The following is a 20,680-nucleotide window of genomic DNA, read 5'->3' as shown; positions in this document are numbered from 1 at the left end:
TAGATCTGTTTGAATTCTATCCCATTTAGCATGGTGGTAGTGCTACACAACACGATGGACAGTATCGTCAATGTGGAGTCGGGCCATTGTCTCCGCAAGGATCGTGCGGTGTTCACTTCTACCGCTACTGTGATGGACAGATGCATCTTCGACAGGCAAGTTGGTGACGATGAGGTCAAGTATGTTTTTCCCTCTTGTTGTTTCCCAGTCTAGCAGCTGTGTCCTTGTGGACGCTGCCAGTTCGGTCTGTGGTGGTACTACCGAGCCACTCTTGGTGATGGACATTGAAGTCCCCACCCAGAGTACATTCTGCACCCTTGCCACCCTCAGAGCTTCCTCCAAGTGGTGTTCAACATGGAGGAGCACTGATTCATCAGCTGAGGAGGGACAGTACGTGGTAATCAGCAGGGGGTTTCTGTGCGAACGTTTGGCATGGTGCCTCGAGACTTCATGGGGTCCAGAGTTTACTCGGGGGACTCTCAGAGCAACCCCATCCCAGCTGTATACCTCTGAGCCACCACCTCTGCTGGGTTTGTCCTGCCCGTGGTATAGGACATACCCAGAAATTGTGATGGTGGTGTCTGGAGCATTGATTCCGTGAGCATGGCTATGATTGACGAGTCTGTGAGACAGCTCTTCCAATTTTGGAACAAACCCCCAGATGTTAGTAAGAAGGACTTTGCAGGGACAACAGGGCTTGGTTTGCTGTTGTTGTTTCTGGTGCCTAGGTCAATGCTGGGTGGCCCGTCTGGTTTCATTCCTTTTTGTAATCTTCGTTGTGGTTAGGTACAACTGAGTGATTTGCTCGGCCATTTAAGAGTCAACCACATTGCTGTGGGTCTGGAGTCGCATGTAGGCCAGACCAGATAAGGATGGCAGATTTCCTTCCCTAAAGGACATTGGCAAACCAGCTGTTTTTTTTACAATGGTTTCATGGTCATTATTTACTTTTAATTCCAGATGTTTTATTGTGCTTCAATTCCACCGTTAGCCGTTGTGGAATTTGAACTCGGGTCCTCAGAGGATTACCCTTCCCTCTGGCTTGATAGTCGAGCAAAGATTCAATAATGCTGGTGAGAGTGCGCCCATTTTAAAGGACCTTAGCTTTTACTTACCTTCCGCTGAAGCCTACTGGTCCTTTCAAGCTGGAAGGTCTCCGATTGCGCCCCCCCACCTCAACCATTGAGTCTGCCCACTACCCTTAAGTGGATGACAAACCTGTCTCTCGGCCATTAATTGGGCACTTTGGGAAAACCACAGGTGAGTGAAACACCAGGGGTGTTTCCCCTGGGCTTTGGAGGGAGGAGGGGGTGCGGAATGCGGTTTGGTGGATATGGCCCTCTTCCCAATCTCTGTTTCCCCACCCCTCTGAGGGAAACTCCAGTCTACGGGATCATTCGCCCGGTCAACACCACATCGTGCCTGTTATTCACCCATTGTGAGAGTGGAGGGGACTCCGAGTTGGACCTGTTAGTTTATTGAGTGTTTCATTCACCTGTCTCTCTGGATTGTGATGTCGGCAGACACCGGGAGGAGTGGCTCTGTGCTGACCTGGAGGAACAAGAATATCCCGCCTCTAATCGTGGCCGCATCTTTGTCGCCGCTTTCACCTGGAAGCAACAAGCAAAAACATCATTAACCAAGGTGTGGAGATGCCGGCGTTGGACTGGGGTGGGCACAGTAAGAAGTCTAACAACACCAGGTTAAAGTCCAACAGGTTTGTTTCGAATCACTAGCTTTCGGAGCACTGCTCCTTCACCTGAGGAAGGAGCAGTGCTCCGAAAGCTAGTGATCATTAACCAAGAATTAGGAATTGACTTTCAGTCATCCGTGCTGTCAAAGTCCCTCAGCTATCCTCCTCAGTCACGCAGGGGCTTATATCACTGCTCCTTCATAATCATTAGATTCAAGTCATAATCCAGAGACTTGGACACAAAAACCCTGGACTGACCCTCCGATGTAGTAGTCCTGCATTTTTGGCAGAGCTGTCTTTCAGTTTCTACATTAAACGGGGGTTTGTCTACCCACTCCGATGAATATGAAAGACCCCATTGCACTATATTGAAGAAGAGCTGGGGAGATTTCCCCAATCGCCTGGCCAATATTTAAACCTCAATCAACATCACCAAAAACAGATTAGCCGGTCATTATCGCATTGCTGTGTGCCAGGCTCAGCCTGATACAATTTAAGGTGGTCCACAGTGCGCACTTGACAGGGGTGAGGTTGAGTAGGTTCTTTGGGGTAGAGGACAGATGTGGAAGGTGCTCAGGGAGCCCGGCGAACCATGTCCATATGTTTTGTTCATGCCCGGCACTGGAGGGGTTCTGGAGAGGAGTGGCGGGAGCAATATCTCAGGTGGTGAAAGTCCGGGTCAAGCCAAGCTGGGGGCTCGCAATATTTGGAGTAGTGGACGAACCGGGAGTGCAGGAGGCGAAAGAGGCTGGCATTCTGGCCTTTGCGTCCCTAGTAGCCCGGCGAAGGATCTTGCTAATGTGGAAGGAGGTGAAGCCCCCCAGCCTGGAGGCCTGGATAAATGATATGGCTGGGTTCATAAAGTTGGAGAGGATAAAGTTCGCCTTGAGAGGGTCTGCGCAGGGGTTCCTCAGGCGGTGGCAACTGTTCCTAGACTATCTCGCGGAGCGTTAGAGGAAGGTCGGTCAGCAGCAGCAGCAACCTTGGGGGAGGGTGGACGTCCTGGGAGGGGGGGGGGGGGGGGAGAGGGGGGACTGCCTGGGAGGGTGGATGAGCAAGAGATAACATGAAGGGTTGGGGAAACTGGCACGTTCGGGTGAGGGCCAGTGTACAAAGCTGTGTAAATATATCATTTTGCCATGTATATATCTTGCTCTGCGTGATTTCTCGTTTTTTTTTGTTACGGGGGGGGGGGGGGGGGATTGTTTGTAAGGGAGAAAAATTGTGTTAAAAAACTTGAATAAATATATATATTTTTTTTTTAAATTATTGCATTGCTGTTTGTGGGATCTTTCTGAGCACGGATTGGCTGCCGTTTTCTGACATTACAACCATGACAGCGCAACAAAAAGTATCCTGCTGACTATTGAGTGCTTTGGGAGGTCCAATGAGCTATAGAAATGTAAATATTCCTTTTTTCTTTCCTGGAATTCCCTACGTTTTTGACATCATTCCCAGGATGAGGGTGCGGTGATGAATATCACATTGGCCACAGAATCAGATGAAGTCAAATTAGTACAAATGAAACCTGTATCATGTTAATATCACTCAGAAACCCTAATACCCATTTGGACAAAAACGTAACAATTGAATTATGAATAAGGCTACCCCAAACAATGAATGTAATACAAAGAGAATAAATTACACTCTAAGACCTTGAGTTGATAAACATAAATTCTTCCTAACTGAAAAACGTCATTGGTAAAAAGTTAGCAAGAGTCCCACAGGGATAACATGGTGCTCGAACCACTGTTACTGTGACCTTTTTTTCCAGATGTATTGACATCAGCACCACAATTAAACGCTGATATCAGGACCTGTGAAGGTCACCATCCTTAAAGAAAAACATCCTACAACTATGTACAGCCGACTTTTAAATGGGCTACTACGGGCTAGTTCCGTTAAGGTTAAAAAATATACCAGGCTATCACCGTCTTTAAGAACAAAATATATAAATCTACAAACATGAATAGCCATCTCTAAGACAGGCTGTTTAATACAGAGATAAGGAATATCAAGCTATTCTAGAGAAAGGGAAGGAAAATGTATAAAAAGGTACAGATTTGACTGAACCGGCACTCTCTTCTTCTCCTGGAAGAGGGTGAAATCAAGGTTCTGGTCCTCCCTGTTTCACCAAACAAGTCATTCTGTAAGTCAGACCTTCTTACTTTGTTAAAAGTTTTGAAATAGAGATAACTTCTGGATATCCTTGTTTAAGTATATTTCTCTTTTAGTAATGGCAAACTGTCAGCAGACTTACATTTTGTAGACTCTGTCAATCTGTTTTATACTTTAAAATGTTTACAATAAAACCCCACTAAAATATAATTGGGTATGTGTTACACTGAGTAAGTTTAAGCTCCTAGCTCATGAGGAAAAGTCCTATGGGTCAGGAATCCAAGCTAAAAAAGTAACGGTTTAGAATGAGGGACTTACCTGGAAAATCCCAATCAGAAACATAACTGAAAGGTGTTTAACTATTTCAGAGCTTGAAGGGTAATCTCCCCCTAGTGAGAGCTGCTCTCTGTTCTGTCTTGGAAGATAGTTTTCCCTCTTATGGTGGCTTATTCAGAAACAGGCTCGTAGGATTAATCGTCCAGGTCAGAAATCCTAAATCATTCCCAGCATCACTGGCAAGGCTGCCATTTATTATCCATCCCTGGATCCACCACTCAGCAGTGACAGGATAAGAGGAAGGTTCACCAGCGTCTTCTCAATGCAGAACAAGAGTTGAGCAATAAATCGCAAACCCCAGCCAGCAGTGACGTCCACATTCTGAGAAGTCATTAAAACAAACTCCTTCACTGCAGTGCGTGGGGTGAAGGGACAATAACTTGCATTTACTATAGTACTTAAAGGTAGCAAAACGTATTGTGGTCCACCTCGGGGGCAATTTGTCACAACACTTCCACATCAAAGATGAAAAGGAAGTCTTGCATTTATATAGAACCTTTCACAGCACTTTAGAGCCAATTAGATACTTGTAGGGCTACGGGGAGAAGGCGGTGGACTGGCACTAGGTAAAGTAGTCCTGCAGAGAACCAGTAAAGACGTCAGGGGCAGAATGGCTTCCTTCTTTGATTCTGCTGGAATGCCGGAAATGCGGAAACCAATTTGCACACAGCAAGATCCCGTGATCAGCATTGTGATAATGGCCAGTAAATGAGTTTTTGGATATGCTGTTTGAGGGATAAATATTGGATCTGACGCGCGAGGTAACTCCCCAGCCCTTCTTTGAAATAGCTCCACAGGATCTTTTTCATCCACCTGAGCAGGTGAGGCCTCAGTTTAACATCTCACCCAATGGATGGCACCTCCGACAGTGCTGCACTCCCTCAGTAACAAACCATGGAGAGAGAGAGAAATTAGAGCTTGGTCAAAGAGGAAGGGTTAAGGAGCATATTATTTAAAAAATAAATTTAGAGTACCCAATTCAATTTTTCCAATTAAGGAGCAATTTAATGTGGCCAATCCACCTAGCCTGCACATCTTTGGGCTGTGGGGGCGAAACCCACGCAAACACGGGGAGAATGTGCAAACTCCACATGGACAGTGACCCAGAGCCGGGATCAAACCCAGAGCCGGCGCCGCGAGGCAGCAATGCTAACCACTCCGCCACCGTGCTGCCTAAGGAGCATATTAAACAGAGAGTGGTTAAAGGACAATGAAGGGTATGGAGAGAATTGCAGAGCTTAGGGCCAATGCACCAAGTGATATAAATTGGGGATGTACAAAAGGCCTGAATTGGAGGAGCACAGATATCTCAAAGGGCTATGAGACTGGAGGAGGTTCCAGTGTTAAGGAGCAGCAAGACCATGGAGATAGAAGACAAGGACTTAAAATCGCAGAACCTGGAGGCAGGTGAGCAGAATGGGGGAGGGGTGAACAGAATTTGGTGCAAGTCGGAGGCAGCAGAGTTTTGGGTGAGCTCAGGGTTGCGGAAGGTAGGGGGACAGGCAGACTAGCCTGCAATGATGGGTCAGCAGACCTTGCAGGCACTCTCTGAAGGGCCGATTGGCCAGGCTATACAAGAGTGCCATTGACATGGACCTGGCTCCAAGACGGCACCTTGAGCAAATAGAAAACACACCCAGTTGTTCGGCTGAGCGTTGTCTAGAGGCTTAGCCATTGCGTTGTTGTAAAACAATGAAGTCTTTAACAAGTTGCCATAAGCTTTGTGTCATTTAGGAACATGGGAGTAGGAGTCGGCCATTTGGCCCCTCGAGTCTGCTACCCCGCCCAGTTAGATCTTTAGTGCGGTGAGCCAGAGTCAGTCCCAAGCAGACAGATCGAAGCGTTACCTGTGCAATTTGAGCACGGGATTGACAACAGATGTGGAGGAAAGATCTAGGTTGTAGCCACAGCAGCACACAAACCTGCGTGAAATTATCTTTAATATAAAGTACATGCTGGGAATTAAACTCTTTCACAGCCAGGAATGATCCATCCCTATCAGAGATTCTTCATTTCTTCCTGCTCTTAAAGTCACTGACAACAGCTTCTTGTGTTTACACAGTACTTTTTGTAAAAGGTCTGAAGAGGCTTCACGCGGGGTCATTCTCAAACAATATTTGACACTGAGCCATGCATGGGGGGGGGGAAGAGGATCAGGTGGCCAAGAGTTTGGTCAAAGAGATTTCGAAGGACCATCTTAAATCGAGGAGAGAAAGATTTATGGAGGGAAAATCAGGGCCCAGACAGCTGAAGTCACAACGATGGAGCCAGAGATTCTTAGGAGTTCGGGCATGATAGCACGGTGGTTAGCACTGCTGCTCCACAGCGCCAGGGTACTGGGTTCGATTCCCGGCTTGGATCACTCTCTGTGCGGAGTCCGCATGTTCTCCCCGTGTGTGCGTGGGTTTCCACTGAGTGCTCTGATTTTCTCCCACAGGTCCAGAACGGCGAGCTGTTAGTGAATTTGGACAATCTGAATTCTCCCTCCGTGCACCCGGACAGGCGCCGAATGTGGTGACTAGGGGATTTTCACCGTAACTTCATTGCAGTGTTAATGTAAGCCTACTTGTGACACTAATAAAGATTATTATTGTTAGTATTAATTGGAGCAGCACAGACATCTCAGAGGGTTGTAGGGTTTGGGGGAGCTTACAGAGACAGGGGGGTACCCACCAGACTGCGACCAAATCTGGAAACAAGGGTGGACATTTTGTGAAAACAAAGGGGCTGGATTTTACAGCGCCGTGGCGTGGGGCCTGGGCTGGAAAATGCAGCGAGTCGTTCAAAACCCCCATTGACGCAGCAGGACTGGAGAAACCCGCTGGCGGGCGGGGCCCGTACAATCCGGGCCAATGTGTTCATCAGGTAATGTGAATGGAGGAAAAATGGGTGGAACAGGACTGGGTGCAAGTTAGGACATGGGCAGCGGAGTTCCGGGTGAGCTGAGGTTTACAGAGGGTAGGAGGTGACGTTACAAGTCCATGAAACCCACTCAAGTGGAGCCGCTTCCGCGCTGTCGGTTCTTCATGTGGCATTGAGTGTTGGCGAAGCCTTCAATCCAGAGGTCTAGATTCGAGCCTCCAGCTCGGTCCGCACTCAAACACCCAGCGACACTCAACTTTCAGCAGTGAGGGACAGAGGGCAACCCTTAGGAAGGGAAGCACTCCGTCCCCAAAGTCATAGAGTCATAGCTGTTTACAGCACGGAAACGGGCCCTTCGGCCCAGCTTGTCCATGCCGCCCAATTTCTATCACTGAGCTTGCCCGCCTTTGGCCCATATCCCTCTATCAGAAGGGAAAGGGTTCATTTTCTACATTGGCGGGGCGATGCGCAATGATAGGACAATTTAGAGGAAGACGGTGGCAATGTCATTCGAGTATTAATCCAGAGGGTCAGGCCAATGCTCTGTGGACACTGTTTCAAATCCCACCATAGCGGCTGGTAGAATTTAAACTTAATCAATAAATTCACTTAATTAAAAAAAAAGAAAATCTGGGATCGAAAGCTAGTGTCAGTATTAGTGGTCGTGAAACTGTCATCAATTGCCAGTGCCCTGCCGGGAAAGAAATCTGCTGTCCTTCCGTGGTCTGGCCTTCGCGTGCCGCCAGAACCTCTTAACTCCTATCTTGGGAAATTAGGGATGGGCATCAAATGCTGGCCTTGCCAGTAACGCCAGCATCCCATAAAAATATAAATAAAATACCTTTCAGCCGATATATGATCCTTCAGTCTAAGAACTATGAATTTCTACCCTCCTAGGGGTGGGCAGAAGTGGTCAGTGAGGGTGGAGGGGGCATTTGAAGTTCAGCGGGCTGTTCAAGGGTGGGGCGTTGGGGGTGGGGGTTTGCAGGGGGCGAGTGGCGTTGGCAGGTTGGGTGGGAGTGTGGGGTGCAGTAGTGGGTGGAGATGCCCCTCGCCCACAGAAAATCCCCATGCCAAACCCCCCCCTCCCCCAATATCGACCTCTGGTGAGGGGGTATCTATGCTCCCTCCGGGCGGCCCCTGGTGGCCTCAAGCTGTAATAACAATTCTGCAGAAGGGCTGCCCGTCCCCCCCACCTCTTCACCAACTAAAACCAAAGCAGGTTTGAACATACACTGGGGACGTGTTGGTCTCTTAACATCTCCCAGTCATACGGTCTGACCACAAGACAAGGTCAGCCTGGGCCCAAGAGGTGACAGCTTCACCACTGTCCCTGCAACCAACGTTAACTCCCTCTGCTGGTTGGGAGGGTTTAATGATAGTTGCGATTACCAATTGTTAACCAGAAACAACAAATTGTATTTATATCGCACCTTTAACCGAGTAAAATGTCCATTCCCCCCCCCCCCCAAAGGAGACAAAAGATTGTCACAAAGCCACATATTTGGACAGGTGGCCAAAAGCTTTGTCAATTAGGTCGGTTTTACTTTGCATCTTAGGGCAGCACGGTAGCATGGTGGTTAGCACTGTTGCTTCACAGCTCCAGGGTCCCAGGTTCGATTCCCGGCTTGGGTCGCTGTCTGTGCGGAGTCTGCACGTTCTCCCCGTGTCTGCGTGGGGTTTCCTCCGGGTGTTCCGGTTTCCTCCCACAAGTCCCAAACGACGTGCTGTTAGATAATTCGGGCATTCTGAATTCTCCCTCAGTGTACCCGAACAGGCGCCGGAATGTGGCGACTAGGGGATTTTTCTCGTTAACTTCATTGCAGTGTTAATGTAAGCCTACTTGTGACAATAGAGATTATTATTATTATTATTAAGAAAGAGAGAGAGAGAGACCATAGAATAGAATTCCTACAGTGCTGGTCATTTGGCACATAAAGTGTGCACCGACCTTCTGAAAGAGCACCCGTCCCTCAACCATTCCCCCACCCTATCCCCATAAGCCCACCTAACCTACATGTACTTGGACATTAGGAGGCAATTTATCACGGCCAATCCACCTAACCTGCACAACTTTGGACTGTGGGAGGAAACCAGAGCACCCGGAGGAAACCCACGCGGAGAAGGTGCAGACTCCGCACAGACAGCGACCCAAGCCGGAATCGAACCTGGGACCCTGGTGCTGTGAAGCAGCAATGATAACCACTGTGCCACCGCGCTGCCCAATGGAGATGGGGAGATTTAGTCTGGCTGTTGCAGAACTTAGGGCCTGAACTGGGTACAGCTGCAAATAGAGGGACAATTGAAATCTGGCATGCTCAAGAGGCCAGAATTGGAGGATCACACTGAGGTGGAATCTTGAATTCCCCCAATTCTGGCCTCTTGCACATTCCTAGATTTCTTGACTCCACTATTGTCCCTTCAGTTGCCTATTTCACAAGAACTAAACGGCTTGAAGCAGACAAACCAGGTAAGTATGTCTGACTCCGCAACTAGACTCTTCCATAAGACGTCAGCAGCCTGTAGCTTGAGGGGCGCTACTGCACATCAAGGATCACTGACCAGGAGACTCTCCCTCTCTTGTCGCCTGCCAAAGGCATATTGAAAGGATTTACAGGTGAATACGCAACATATTGGACTGTGTTATGAGCCCTTCTTCCTTGGCCCTCAAGTGTTTGTGGGGTGAGCGGACGTGGTAAGGCCGGCATTTGCTACCCAACCCTAATTGCCCCCTGAACTGAGTGTCTCCATTTCAGAGGGCATTTAAGTGTCAATCGCATTGCTGTGGGTCTGGAGTCATGTGTAGGCCAGACTGGGCAAGGACAGCCGATTTCCTTCCCTAATGAACCAGATGGGGCTTTTACAACAATAAACAATGATCCCTTGGTCCTCATTCGAGTTTTGACTCCAGATTTTGTTGAATTCAAATTCTATAATCTGCCGCGGTGGGATTCGAACACGGGTCTACCACTAATCCATTGACAATACCACTGTGCCACCACCTCTACTTAAATCCCGGGATGCCTGTCCCCCCACCTTCCAACCCATGCTCCCCGCTGCAGCAGAAGATCTCCTTTAAGACACTGCTCAAAACGTACCTCTAATCCCAAGCTTTTGGCCACCTGTCTTCGTGTCTCCCTGTGTCAATATTTCTTTGATAACATTCTAGTGTGAAGCGTCTTGGGGCGTTTACTGCGTTAAAAGCACTAGATAATTTCAAGTTGTTGTGGTTTACAAGTAAGAAGATTGACAGGAAAAATACTCCCTATTGATTAGTGTTGTGGTTCTTAACATGAGATCAATAGCTCTGGATGGCGATATAATATTCGAGTAGTCAGTTCCATAGCAGATGATCCCTTTCCTCCCTACACCATCAACCCTCCCGTCAAAATCCAGGTGGAACGCCAGCGATTTACCTGTTTGCTCACTTTGTCCTCGGGCGTGCTGGGGCTGGTTTTCTCCTGGCCGCTAGTTGGCTGTGTATCAATCTCTGTGCTGACTATGGAGGAGCTGAGGGTTTCTGCGAACTCGTACGCTGACGGGTCCTGTGACAGATCCGACTGATCTTCGTCCTCTCTATCGCCTTCTCCGTCGCTGTCGATACCCAACAGATCGAGGCTGAGCCTGTGCAGAGGTAGACAAGTGATTAGGACACAGGTCCAGAATGAGTTGCAAACAGGCGCAAGGTAAGCGAGCAGCTTATCTTTCCAGCGCAGAGAACTTTTAGGACCTGGAATTCAGTGATAGGAACGGTGTAAGCAAATGCAACAGTAACGTTCAAAAAGGAATGGGATAGAATTGAAAAGGATGTTGAACAGAGATTCCTTCTTTTCTCTCAGTGTTGTTAAAGATCCCGCTCCACCATTTCAAAGTTCTCCCTGGTGTTCCGGTCAATATTAATATTTCAACCAGCATCACTAAACAGATCCTTGTGATACTGATTGTGACAGCTTGCTGTGTGCAAATTGGCTCACATTTTTCCTACAGTAAAACGGTAATTATGCTTTAAAAGTACGTAATTGGCTCTAAAAGGGCTTTGTAACATCTTGTGGATGATATAGAAATGCAAGCCCTTATTTCTGTTCTTTTATTGTAGCACTTACGATCGTCCCAGGAAAATAAGGACAAACTCTTTCCTCCCACTTCAGCTTAATATCCAGTGACTGGAAGTAGATGGGCATTGAGTGGGGAGAAGGATGAACTGCAATACCCCCCCCTGGTTATATAGCCAGCTGATGCACACGGGCAAGGCCATTTGAGAAAGGTCATAGATATCATCATAGATATCATAGAATTTACAGTGCAGAAGGAGGCCATGCGGCCCATCAAGTCTGCACCGGCCCTTGGAAAGAGTACCCTACCCAAGCCCACACCTCCACTCTATCCCCGTAACCCAGTAACCCCACCCCACCCAACCCTTTTGGAAACTAAGGGCAATTTACCATGGCCAATCCGCCGAACCCGCACATCTTTGGACTGTGGGAGGAAACCGGAGCACCCGGAGGAAACCCACGCAGACACGGGGAGAACGTGCAGACTCCGCACAGGCAGTGACCCAAGCCGGGAATCGAACCTGGGACCCTGGAGCTGTGCTAACCACTGTGCTACTGCACTGCCCAGTGTCCCAGAAAGGCATTGCCTTCCAGAAAGGGGTGGTGGAGAGGAAGGATATTCCTCCCATTTCTATTCGAGCACCAAGAGAGAAGACCGATGATTGTACCTGTACACTAGCTCCTAGTCATTGGTGTTCCTGGATTCCCTTTCTCCCTCCACAGATTCAAACCTGTCACTATTAAGACAATATTCCAGTTTGGCGTCCCTGGATCCAAAGTAGCCAACGTCATACTTCCCCCACATTAAACTCCACCTGCAGCAGTGTTGTTCTTTTGCTTAATCTATCAAAGTCCGTTTATAACATCCTGCGACCTACGACAAACAACCAGTGACTCTCACCTTAGGGACATCAGCAAACTACAATGACAATTCTTTGCTCCTTCATCCAGGTCATTGCTAAAACAGTGAGAAGCTCAGGTCACCGAGTACAGATCCCAGGGAAACACTGCTCGTCAGATCCTGTCTATCAGAGGACACTTTCTGCACACCCTTTGTAGACACGCATACACAATGAAAGAATAGAAAGAGTTCCTGCGGCACCTTTCAGAACCTCCAGAATTTACAGAGTCGGGCGGCACGGTGGCATAGTGGTTAGCACTGCTGCCCCACGGTACCGAGGACCCGGGTTCGATCCAGGGTCCCCGGCCGACTGCCCGTGTGGAGTTTGCACTTTCTCCCCGTGTTTGCGTGGGTCTCACCCCCACAACCCAATGATGTGCAGGGTAGGTGAATTGACCACGCTAAATTGCCCCTTAATTGTAAAAAAAGAATTGGGTGCTCTAAATTTTTTTTAAAAAGATGTTCCGTTGTGTTTTACAGCCAATTAAGTACTTCTGACGTGTAGCCACTGTTGGAAAGTAGGAAACACAGCAGGCAATTAGCCACTGTTGGAAAGTAGGAAACACAGCAGGCAATTTTTGCACAGCAAGCTCCCACAAACAGCAACCTGATAATATTTGCCTTCCAGAATATGCAAAGACCTGAATATAAGTCTGCTGAAAAGCTGCCCGGGGTGTTTGTGTGTGAACCAGTGCTGGGCTGTCAGTAACACCAAAGAAAAAGCAGCCAACAGCAGCCCCCAGGGGTCTCTCCACCCCTCTGATGGTTGTTGAAGTGAGTCAAGTCAGCAAACACCACAGATGAAACAGAAACAGGGAAGCTCCTCCGCCAACTCCAGAACATCAGAATCTCAATACTGCCTATTCGGCTGTGGAAGCCAGCGCTATTAGAATCTAGAATCACAATGGCTGTAACACTCAATCATCCACTCCTTACAAGACAAGGACTGTCGCATATACCCTTTTCTTTTTAAAAAAAATTATTTTTATTGAATTATTTGCAGAATTTTTCTAACAATAACAAATAAAATAATAATAACATAAACAACATGGTAAACTAGACATTTCCCACCCAACCACTTCTGTACATCCCTTAACCATATTGCACCTACCCACCCCCCCTCCCCCCTTCATAGTGCTGCGTCTGCTGACATTTTAATTATCCCCGAGAAAGTCGACAAACGGCTGCGTCCTCCGAGAGAACCCCAGCATTGACCCCCTCAAGGCAAACTTTATTTTCTCCAGCTTGAGAAACCCAGCCTTGTCACTGACCCAAGTCTCCACACTCGGGGCTTCGGGTCCCTCCACATTAAAAGGATCCGTCTCCGGACTACCAGGGAGGCAAAGGCCAGAACGTCAGGGAGTTCATATACCCTTTTCTTACTTACTTACTCTGGACTCAATTCTCACTTCCAATATGCATGGGTGTATATGCATGTGTTTTAGCATTTCCTTGTCTTTGCTAGTTAAAAACTTACTCCACCTTTAACTCAAGAAAGACTGGCTAAATTAAAATGATAAGTATTGGTGCTGGGAAAAGGAATCTGCGAAGGAAGGGATCCTTTTGCTGACTAATCTTGTGGCGACCAGCAGGGGGAGTTGAATAAAGAAAGGGAGCCAGTTCATTCTCCTCGTCCGGGACATAAACATTTTGGGCTATCCCAGCCAGATGTTAACAAATTAAGGGATCTCACCCGGGTTAACAGATTTGGGGAACCTCACTCGGGGATCGGTCGTAACAGTTGGTACTGAGAGACAGGCCTGCAGTCAACAGGAACTATTTCCGGGTCAAATAGAATGTAGGCCATTGCACAGTGAATCTTAACTCTGAGATGGGTCAATGAATCTGAGATAGAAAAGTGCCATAATCCAATCATATTTTTAGTCATTCATGGAACTTGAGCGTCGCTGGCTAGGACAGCATTTGTTGCCCATTCCTAATTGCTCTTTAGAAGGTGGTGGTGAGCCACGTCCTTGAACCGCTGCAGTCCATGCGGCGTAGGTACACCCACAGTGCTGTTAGGGAAAATAGTTTCAGCACTTTGACCCAAGGACAGTGAAGAATCGGCGATATATTTCCAAGTCAGGATGGTTGGAGGTAAAGTTTCAGGGGGTGGTGTACCCATGCATCTGCTGCCTGCCCTTGTAGGTGGTAAAGATCACGGGTTTGGAAGGTGCTGTCGAAGGAGCCTTATGAGTTCCTGCAGTGCAGCTTGTAGATGGTGCATACGGCTGCTGCTGTTGTAACAAACTTCTTTTAAAAAAAAAAAAATTTTTTAGAGTACCCAATTCATTTTTTCCCAATTAAGGGGCAATTTAGCGTGGCCAATCCACCTGCCCTGCACAGCTTTGGGTTGTGGGGGCGAAACCCACGCAAACACGGGGAGAATGTGCAAACTCCACATGGACAGTGACCCAGGGCCGGGATTCGAACCCGGGTCCTCAGCGCCGTAGGCAGCAATGCTGACCAGTAACAAGCTTCTTGAGTGTTGTTGGAGCTGCACTTCTCCAGGCAAGTGGAGAGTGCAGTGTAAGAATCTGGCAGATAATGGATTAACTGAGTACTATACCACTCACACAGTAATGTAAGAGTGTAGTGCAGTGTTAGACAGAGCCGTGTGTAGAAGCAAGCATGGAGACAACTCCTAGCTTGGACCTTTACTGTACCTATGTATATAGTTTCTAATAGTTAATAAGTACTTACTATTGAACTACCTAAGGCTACAAATACCTTCATAAGACCTAATAGACTGCACCCACCATCTTACAACAGATGGTTACTAGTTGGTGTACCACAAGGATCTGTTTTGGGGCCACTGCTGTTTGTCATTTTTATAAATGACCTGGAGGAGGGCATAGAAGGATGGGTGAGTAAATTTGCAGATGACACTAAAGTTGGTGGAGTTGTGGACAGTGCGGAAGGATGTTACAAGTTACAGAGGGACATAGATAAGCTGCAGCGCTGGGCTGAGAGGTGGCAAATGGAGGTTAATGCAGAAAAGTGTGAGGTGATTCATTTTGGAAGGAATAACAGGAAGACAGAGTACTGGGCTAATGGTAAGATTCTTGGCAGTGTGGATGAGCAGAGAGATCTCGGTGTCCATGTACATAGACCCCTGAAAGTTGCCACTCAGGTTGAGAGGGTTGTTAAGAAGGCGTACGGTGTGTTAGCTTTTATTGGTAGAGGGATTGAGTTTCGGAGCCATGAGGTCATGTTGCAGCTGTACAAAACTCTGGTGCGGCCGCATTTGGAGTATTGCGTGCAATTCTGGTCGCCGCATTATAGGAAGGATGTGGAAGCATTGGAAAGGGTGCAGAGGAGATTTACCAGAATGTTGCCTGGTATGGAGGGAAGATCTTATGAGGAAAGGCTGAGGGACTTCAGGCTGTTTTCGTTAGAGAGAAGAAGGTTAAGAGGTGACTTAATTGAGGCATACAAGATGATCAGAGGATTGGATAGGGTGGACAGTGAGAGCCTTTTTCCTCGGATGGTGATGTCTAGCACGAGGGGACATAGCTTTAAATTGAGGGGAGATAGATATAAGACAGATGTCAGATGTAGGTTCTTTACTCAGAGAGTAGTAAGGGCGTGGAATGCCCTGCCTGCAACAGTAGTGGACTCGCCAACACTGAGGGCATTCAAATGGTCATTGGATAGACATATGGACGATAAGGGAATAGTGTAGATGGGCTTTAGAGTGGTTTCACAGGTCGGCGCAACATCGAGGGCTGAAGGGCCTGTACTGCGCTGTAATGTTCTATGTTCTATGAAAGTATTCCATCACACCTCTGACATGTGCCTTGCAGATGGTGGACAAGCTTTGGGGAGTCAAGAGGTGAGTTACTCTCTGCAGAATCCACAGCCCCTGACCTGCTGTTGTAGCCACAGCATTTATATGGCTGGTCTAGTTCAATTTCTGGTCAATGCTAATCCCTAGGATGATGATGATGATGGGGATTTAGCAATGGCAATGGCAAGGGAGATGCTTAGATTATTTCTTTTTGGAGATAGTGGTTGCCTGGGACTTGTGTAGCACAAATGTGATTTGCCGTTACTAGTCCAAGCCTGAAAGTTGTCCAGGTCTTGGTGCATGGGTACAAATAGTATCCGAGTTGCAAACAGTGGGATCATCAGCGAACAGTCCCATTTTTGGCCTGCTAATGAATGGTGAAAAAGACTCAAGCGAGTGAATGTCCATCCTCCTCCTGTCCTTGCCTGACTAATACAACAATTGGTGGTCACAGGTGAAAGGCTGTATGTCTCCAACATGGAGAAGCTACTTCACATTGGACAGAAAAATGCATTGTTGCACATGCAGGAACTCTGTTCATCTCACATCCAACATTCTCACACACATTCTCCCCCAGTGTTAACAAGTGCCTGTGTTTATTTGCCCATCTGAACAGGAAAATATTGACACAGAGATAATTTCTGCAAAAGGAGGATACTAAGGCTAGACAAAATTCCCTGTTTGTGTTCCTGTGGCTGTGCTGATCCATATCTCTGAGTAGTCAGAGTCCGTACTCTCAATGCAAAACCCAAGAACAAATGGTTCAGCAACTGAACACATGGCCAAGGAACAGCAATATATCCAGCAGCAGCGAGCTTAAATCATAGTATGTGGAAAATAATCCTTGTGTATATTATAGGGAATAGCTGCCCCTGGGTATTTTACAGGGAATAGGAGATTCTCAAAAGCAAGTCTCTCAGCAAAACTAAGAGTAGGACCCCTAGCAATTAAATCTCCGTACGCACAATGGTGAGAGGCCAGTACACATGTAAACAGGATCTTCACGTTCGCAAGCTTGGAGACTCCTGTATGCAAAATATCACATTCCAAATTAGACATAAAAACAGGTCATCACACTAACCAAAAGCCAGAACCTTATACACGCATAAAAAGCTACATTTCTCCTTTTTATACTCATCCTCTCCCCCATTCCATCTTATCTTCTCCTGCTTCCCCTCTCATCCTTTGTCTCCGTTCCCCGTCTCTTTCCCCGAATGTCTGAAAACCCCAATGTCTTTGCTCTGTCAAATTCCTCAGCTGGACAACTGGTGAAGGCTTTCTCACTGATAGGCTAATCGCCATCAGTCCTTTTCCTGGGAAGGCTGGCGTTGAAAGTCCACGGCTGCTGAAATTGGCTTCACATTGGGAACTACTGCAGATTCAGACTGTTTCATGGCCACACCTTGTATACACAGTACATAAAGACCTGGCATTTACGTAGCACCTTCCATGGCCTAAGGGTGTCTCAAAGCACTTTGCAATCGATGAAGCCTTGTTGAAGTGTAGTCACTGTCGTAATGTCTAAAACACGACACCCAATTTGCATGCAGCAAGATCCCACAATGAGCAATGCTTTATTGACCAAATAATCTGTCGGCCAGTGATGTTGTTCGAGAGACAAATATTGTCCAGGACTCTGCGGAGACCTCTGCTGCTCATCTTCGAGATAATGGCGTGGGATCCATTACAGTCCCCCAGAGGGATAGTAAAATGGTCGAACAACTCCTCCGAAAGGCAGCACCCCTGACAGTGCAACACTCCATCAAGTACTGCACTGGAGTATCTGCTCTTATCACCGGAACAAGGCTTGAACCTACAACCTTCATGACTCGGAAGTGAGGGCGCTTGCTGCAGTGAGCCACGATTACACATTTGGATCAACACTTTAAAAGGCAAGTTGTCAAGTATGCTCACTGGCACAGCTCTCTCTGTTGGAAGGGCACAACCATGAACTGTTGGCACAGGCTGTGCTTCGCTGTGCTGGGCTGAACCTGGTGTGATTACATTGTGGAAAATTTCGTGTTTCAGATATTGCAGCTGTCATCTCAATCCTGGTATTTCAGGGCAGCTTGGGTTAAATGCTCTTCACTATGGCAGCGTATAACCGTCATGACGATTATGGCAGGATTTTATGGGCCTTCCCGCCGGTGAGGTTTTCCAGTCCAGCCGAAGGGGACCCCCTTGTGGAGGGCTCCCCGGCGGTGGGATGGGCAAGCCACGCGAAATGCCATGGACATCGGCAGGAGTGGAAGTACCCATCGGTGGGCAATCGCAATCCACCTCCGCTGCGGGAAAACTTGTCGCGGGGGGAGGGCTGGAAAATCCCGCCCTGAGTCAGAAATCAAGATGTCAGGGTGACACGGTGGTGCAGTGGTCCCAGGTTCGATCATGGCTCTGGGTCACTGTCCGTGTGGAGTTTGCACATTCTCCCCGTATTTACGTGGGTTTCGCCCCTGTGGTGTTCTTTGTGTGGTTCAGATCCTGGGATGGTTGGCCACAACTAGCTTTTATATTAAACAAAGCTAAAGATTTATTTACACTACTTAATTGAATTTGACTCTTATTTCTCTCTAATAAACAATTGACAATAAGCTTACAATCTACACTCACCTACCACTAATCTCGACATTAATACAATAACGCTGATCTGCTCTCACTCACACTATCTTTCCTACAGTCTCTTCTCTAGCCTTCTCCTCAACTCTCTCCCAGAAGGCTTAGCATTGATGTTTTATATGGTTCTGCATCTAGCTCCCTCTAGTGGTTGATTCGGACATACCATTAACCCTTAATCCCAAAGATCTGCAGGGTAGGTGGATTGGCCACGCTAAATTGGCCCTTAGTTGGAAAAAAATGAATTGGGTTCTCTAAATTATTTTTTTTTCAAAGAAATCAAGGAGTCAATTTCTTAATGCAATTGAATAGATGGACGTAAACCCGAACCACAGCTTACAATTGCCTCCCTTGTCTCTTCAAGGTGTTGACTGCCAACAAAGTACAGCTGCAGTCTTACTATCTGTGGTAATACCAGGTATTGCGGTACCTGAGAGGTGGATGACCATTGGCTAGACCCAGGAGTCTACCATTGGCTGATATGCATAGCTCCGCCCTGAGAGGCGGTGTATAAGAACCAATGCCATCCCAGCAGCCTTCACTTTCTGTATCGAAGCTGCTGGGGAACAGTTCTAGCAGATTAAAGCCTATTAGTTATGACTCACCTTGTCTCGAGAGTAATTGACTGCGCATCACTATCCCATCCAACGGGCCTTGTTAAGTATGTGTGTTGCTATTCCGCTGCAGTGGCATCAATGTGTCAATCTTCTCCTCACTCAACCTGCACACGTGCCTACTCTCCAGCGGGGGTTTCAGAGGGGTTGATGCCATTTTCCCAGCAGCAGCCCCCCCCCCCCACCCCCCCTCGTCCCCTCCCTCCCCCCGGAACATCTGTCTGTTAAGCTGCAGTGCTGCCAATAAGACTAGAAAGCAAATCTTCTTCACATTCAGAGTTGTTCTCAGCAGCGATCAACATCTCCATCAACTCCCCCAGTGCCACCTGTATCCCCTATATCCGTATGGCGCAGTCTACTTCAACATTAAGGGAAATCTAATAAACAATAAAACAATTAAGACACCAAATGTAACTCAAACCCTGGGGAACTTAAGTCTCTCCAAACAATACACGCCCTGCACCCCCTCCCTCCCTACCCCTAAGACATTGAGCTGCTGCATTGCAATCCAGGCTGAGATCATAGTTGCCAGGGGACAGGAACCTCAAACCTTCCAATCCAATAGCATTTTAACCAAACTAAAAATAAACTTTTTAAAACTGGCCTCATGTAAAAAAAGATATTCACTTTGCAAAGGGATGAAAACTTTGGATAGAAAACCAAAGACTGCAACTGTAAGCTCCAGAGATAATCTTGGAGTGTTCTCTGTAACTGCCAGAGATGAAAATCTCCCCTAAAGTCATTTCCTCCTATATCTTTTGGCTTCATCTAACTCTTACCAATTTTCATCCTGACACATTTGCTATTTAGGACTTGGCACCTTACGATGTACTTGTCCCATTTGCTTACAGTTTCACAATTAGGCTGGTTCGTGTTGCAAAAAAAATCATTTTTCCCTCCATCACTCCACTTGTGGAAAGGGGAAGGTGGGGAATGCCAGACACATCACTTGGCCAGTAACACGCTGGCAACACTGGAAGGAAGGCTGAGCTGTTGCCTAGGTTAATATTTCCCAAATGGGACATTTGCTCTTTTGCTAATCGGTTACTTAAGTGGAACAATCAAGTGGAAAATCTTCAGCCTGCAGCATTAGACAGCGGCAGTGTTAGGACAGTATGAGTCAAGGCAATTGCACAGAGCTCTGAGCTAACTGGGGGAGAGGGCTCCTACACAGTGGAAACAGCTGAGCCCTTATCCACTGCTCTTTATATTGCTTTGCGCAGACATTATCCCCACCACCTTCTCAAGGGCAACTATGGTGGGCAACTAGAAGTGGGCAATAAAGGATAGGCTTGACACGCGGTCATAGGGGCTGTTTAGCACAGGGCTAAATCGCTGGCTTTGAAAGCAGACCAAGGCAGGCCAGCAGCACGGTTCAATTCCCGTAACAGCCTCCCCGAACAGGCGCCGGAATGTGGCGACTAGGGGCTTTTCACAATAACTTAATTTGAAGCCTACTTGTGACAATAAGCGACTTTCATTTCATTTCATTCTCATAAGGACTAGAACAGGCATTTTCAAAGTGGGTTTGCAACCCGCGGGTGGTCGCGGGCGGGTGTCGGGAGGGTCGCGGAGCCGTCAATCGCGGCGGCCCCGATCGTGCGAATTCACGCGCAACAGTCGCAGCAGCCGGCTTTCAACAATGCCGGCGGCAAGCGGCTTTGAAAATGACGGCCGCGACCATATAAAAAAATGCGGGCA

At 47.6% G+C, this 20,680-nt stretch overlaps 1 protein-coding gene across 1 annotated transcript in view; it reads right to left on the bottom strand.

Moving 5' to 3' along the window:
* arhgef18b (rho/rac guanine nucleotide exchange factor (GEF) 18b) overlaps nucleotides 1-20,680 on the bottom strand; it is a 293,165-nt gene that overhangs the window by 151,076 nt on the left and 121,409 nt on the right. The window contains 2 exon segments of the mRNA XM_072482241.1: nucleotides 1,496-1,610; nucleotides 10,426-10,633. Of these exon segments, the coding sequence (XP_072338342.1) occupies nucleotides 1,496-1,610; nucleotides 10,426-10,633 (323 nt within the window).

Source organism: Scyliorhinus torazame, chromosome 18 (assembly GCF_047496885.1).
Source record: "Scyliorhinus torazame isolate Kashiwa2021f chromosome 18, sScyTor2.1, whole genome shotgun sequence".
Classification (NCBI taxonomy): Eukaryota; Metazoa; Chordata; class Chondrichthyes; order Carcharhiniformes; family Scyliorhinidae; genus Scyliorhinus; species Scyliorhinus torazame.
Note: the sequence above shows the minus strand (reverse complement) of the source record. Positions and strands in the feature narration are given on the sequence as shown.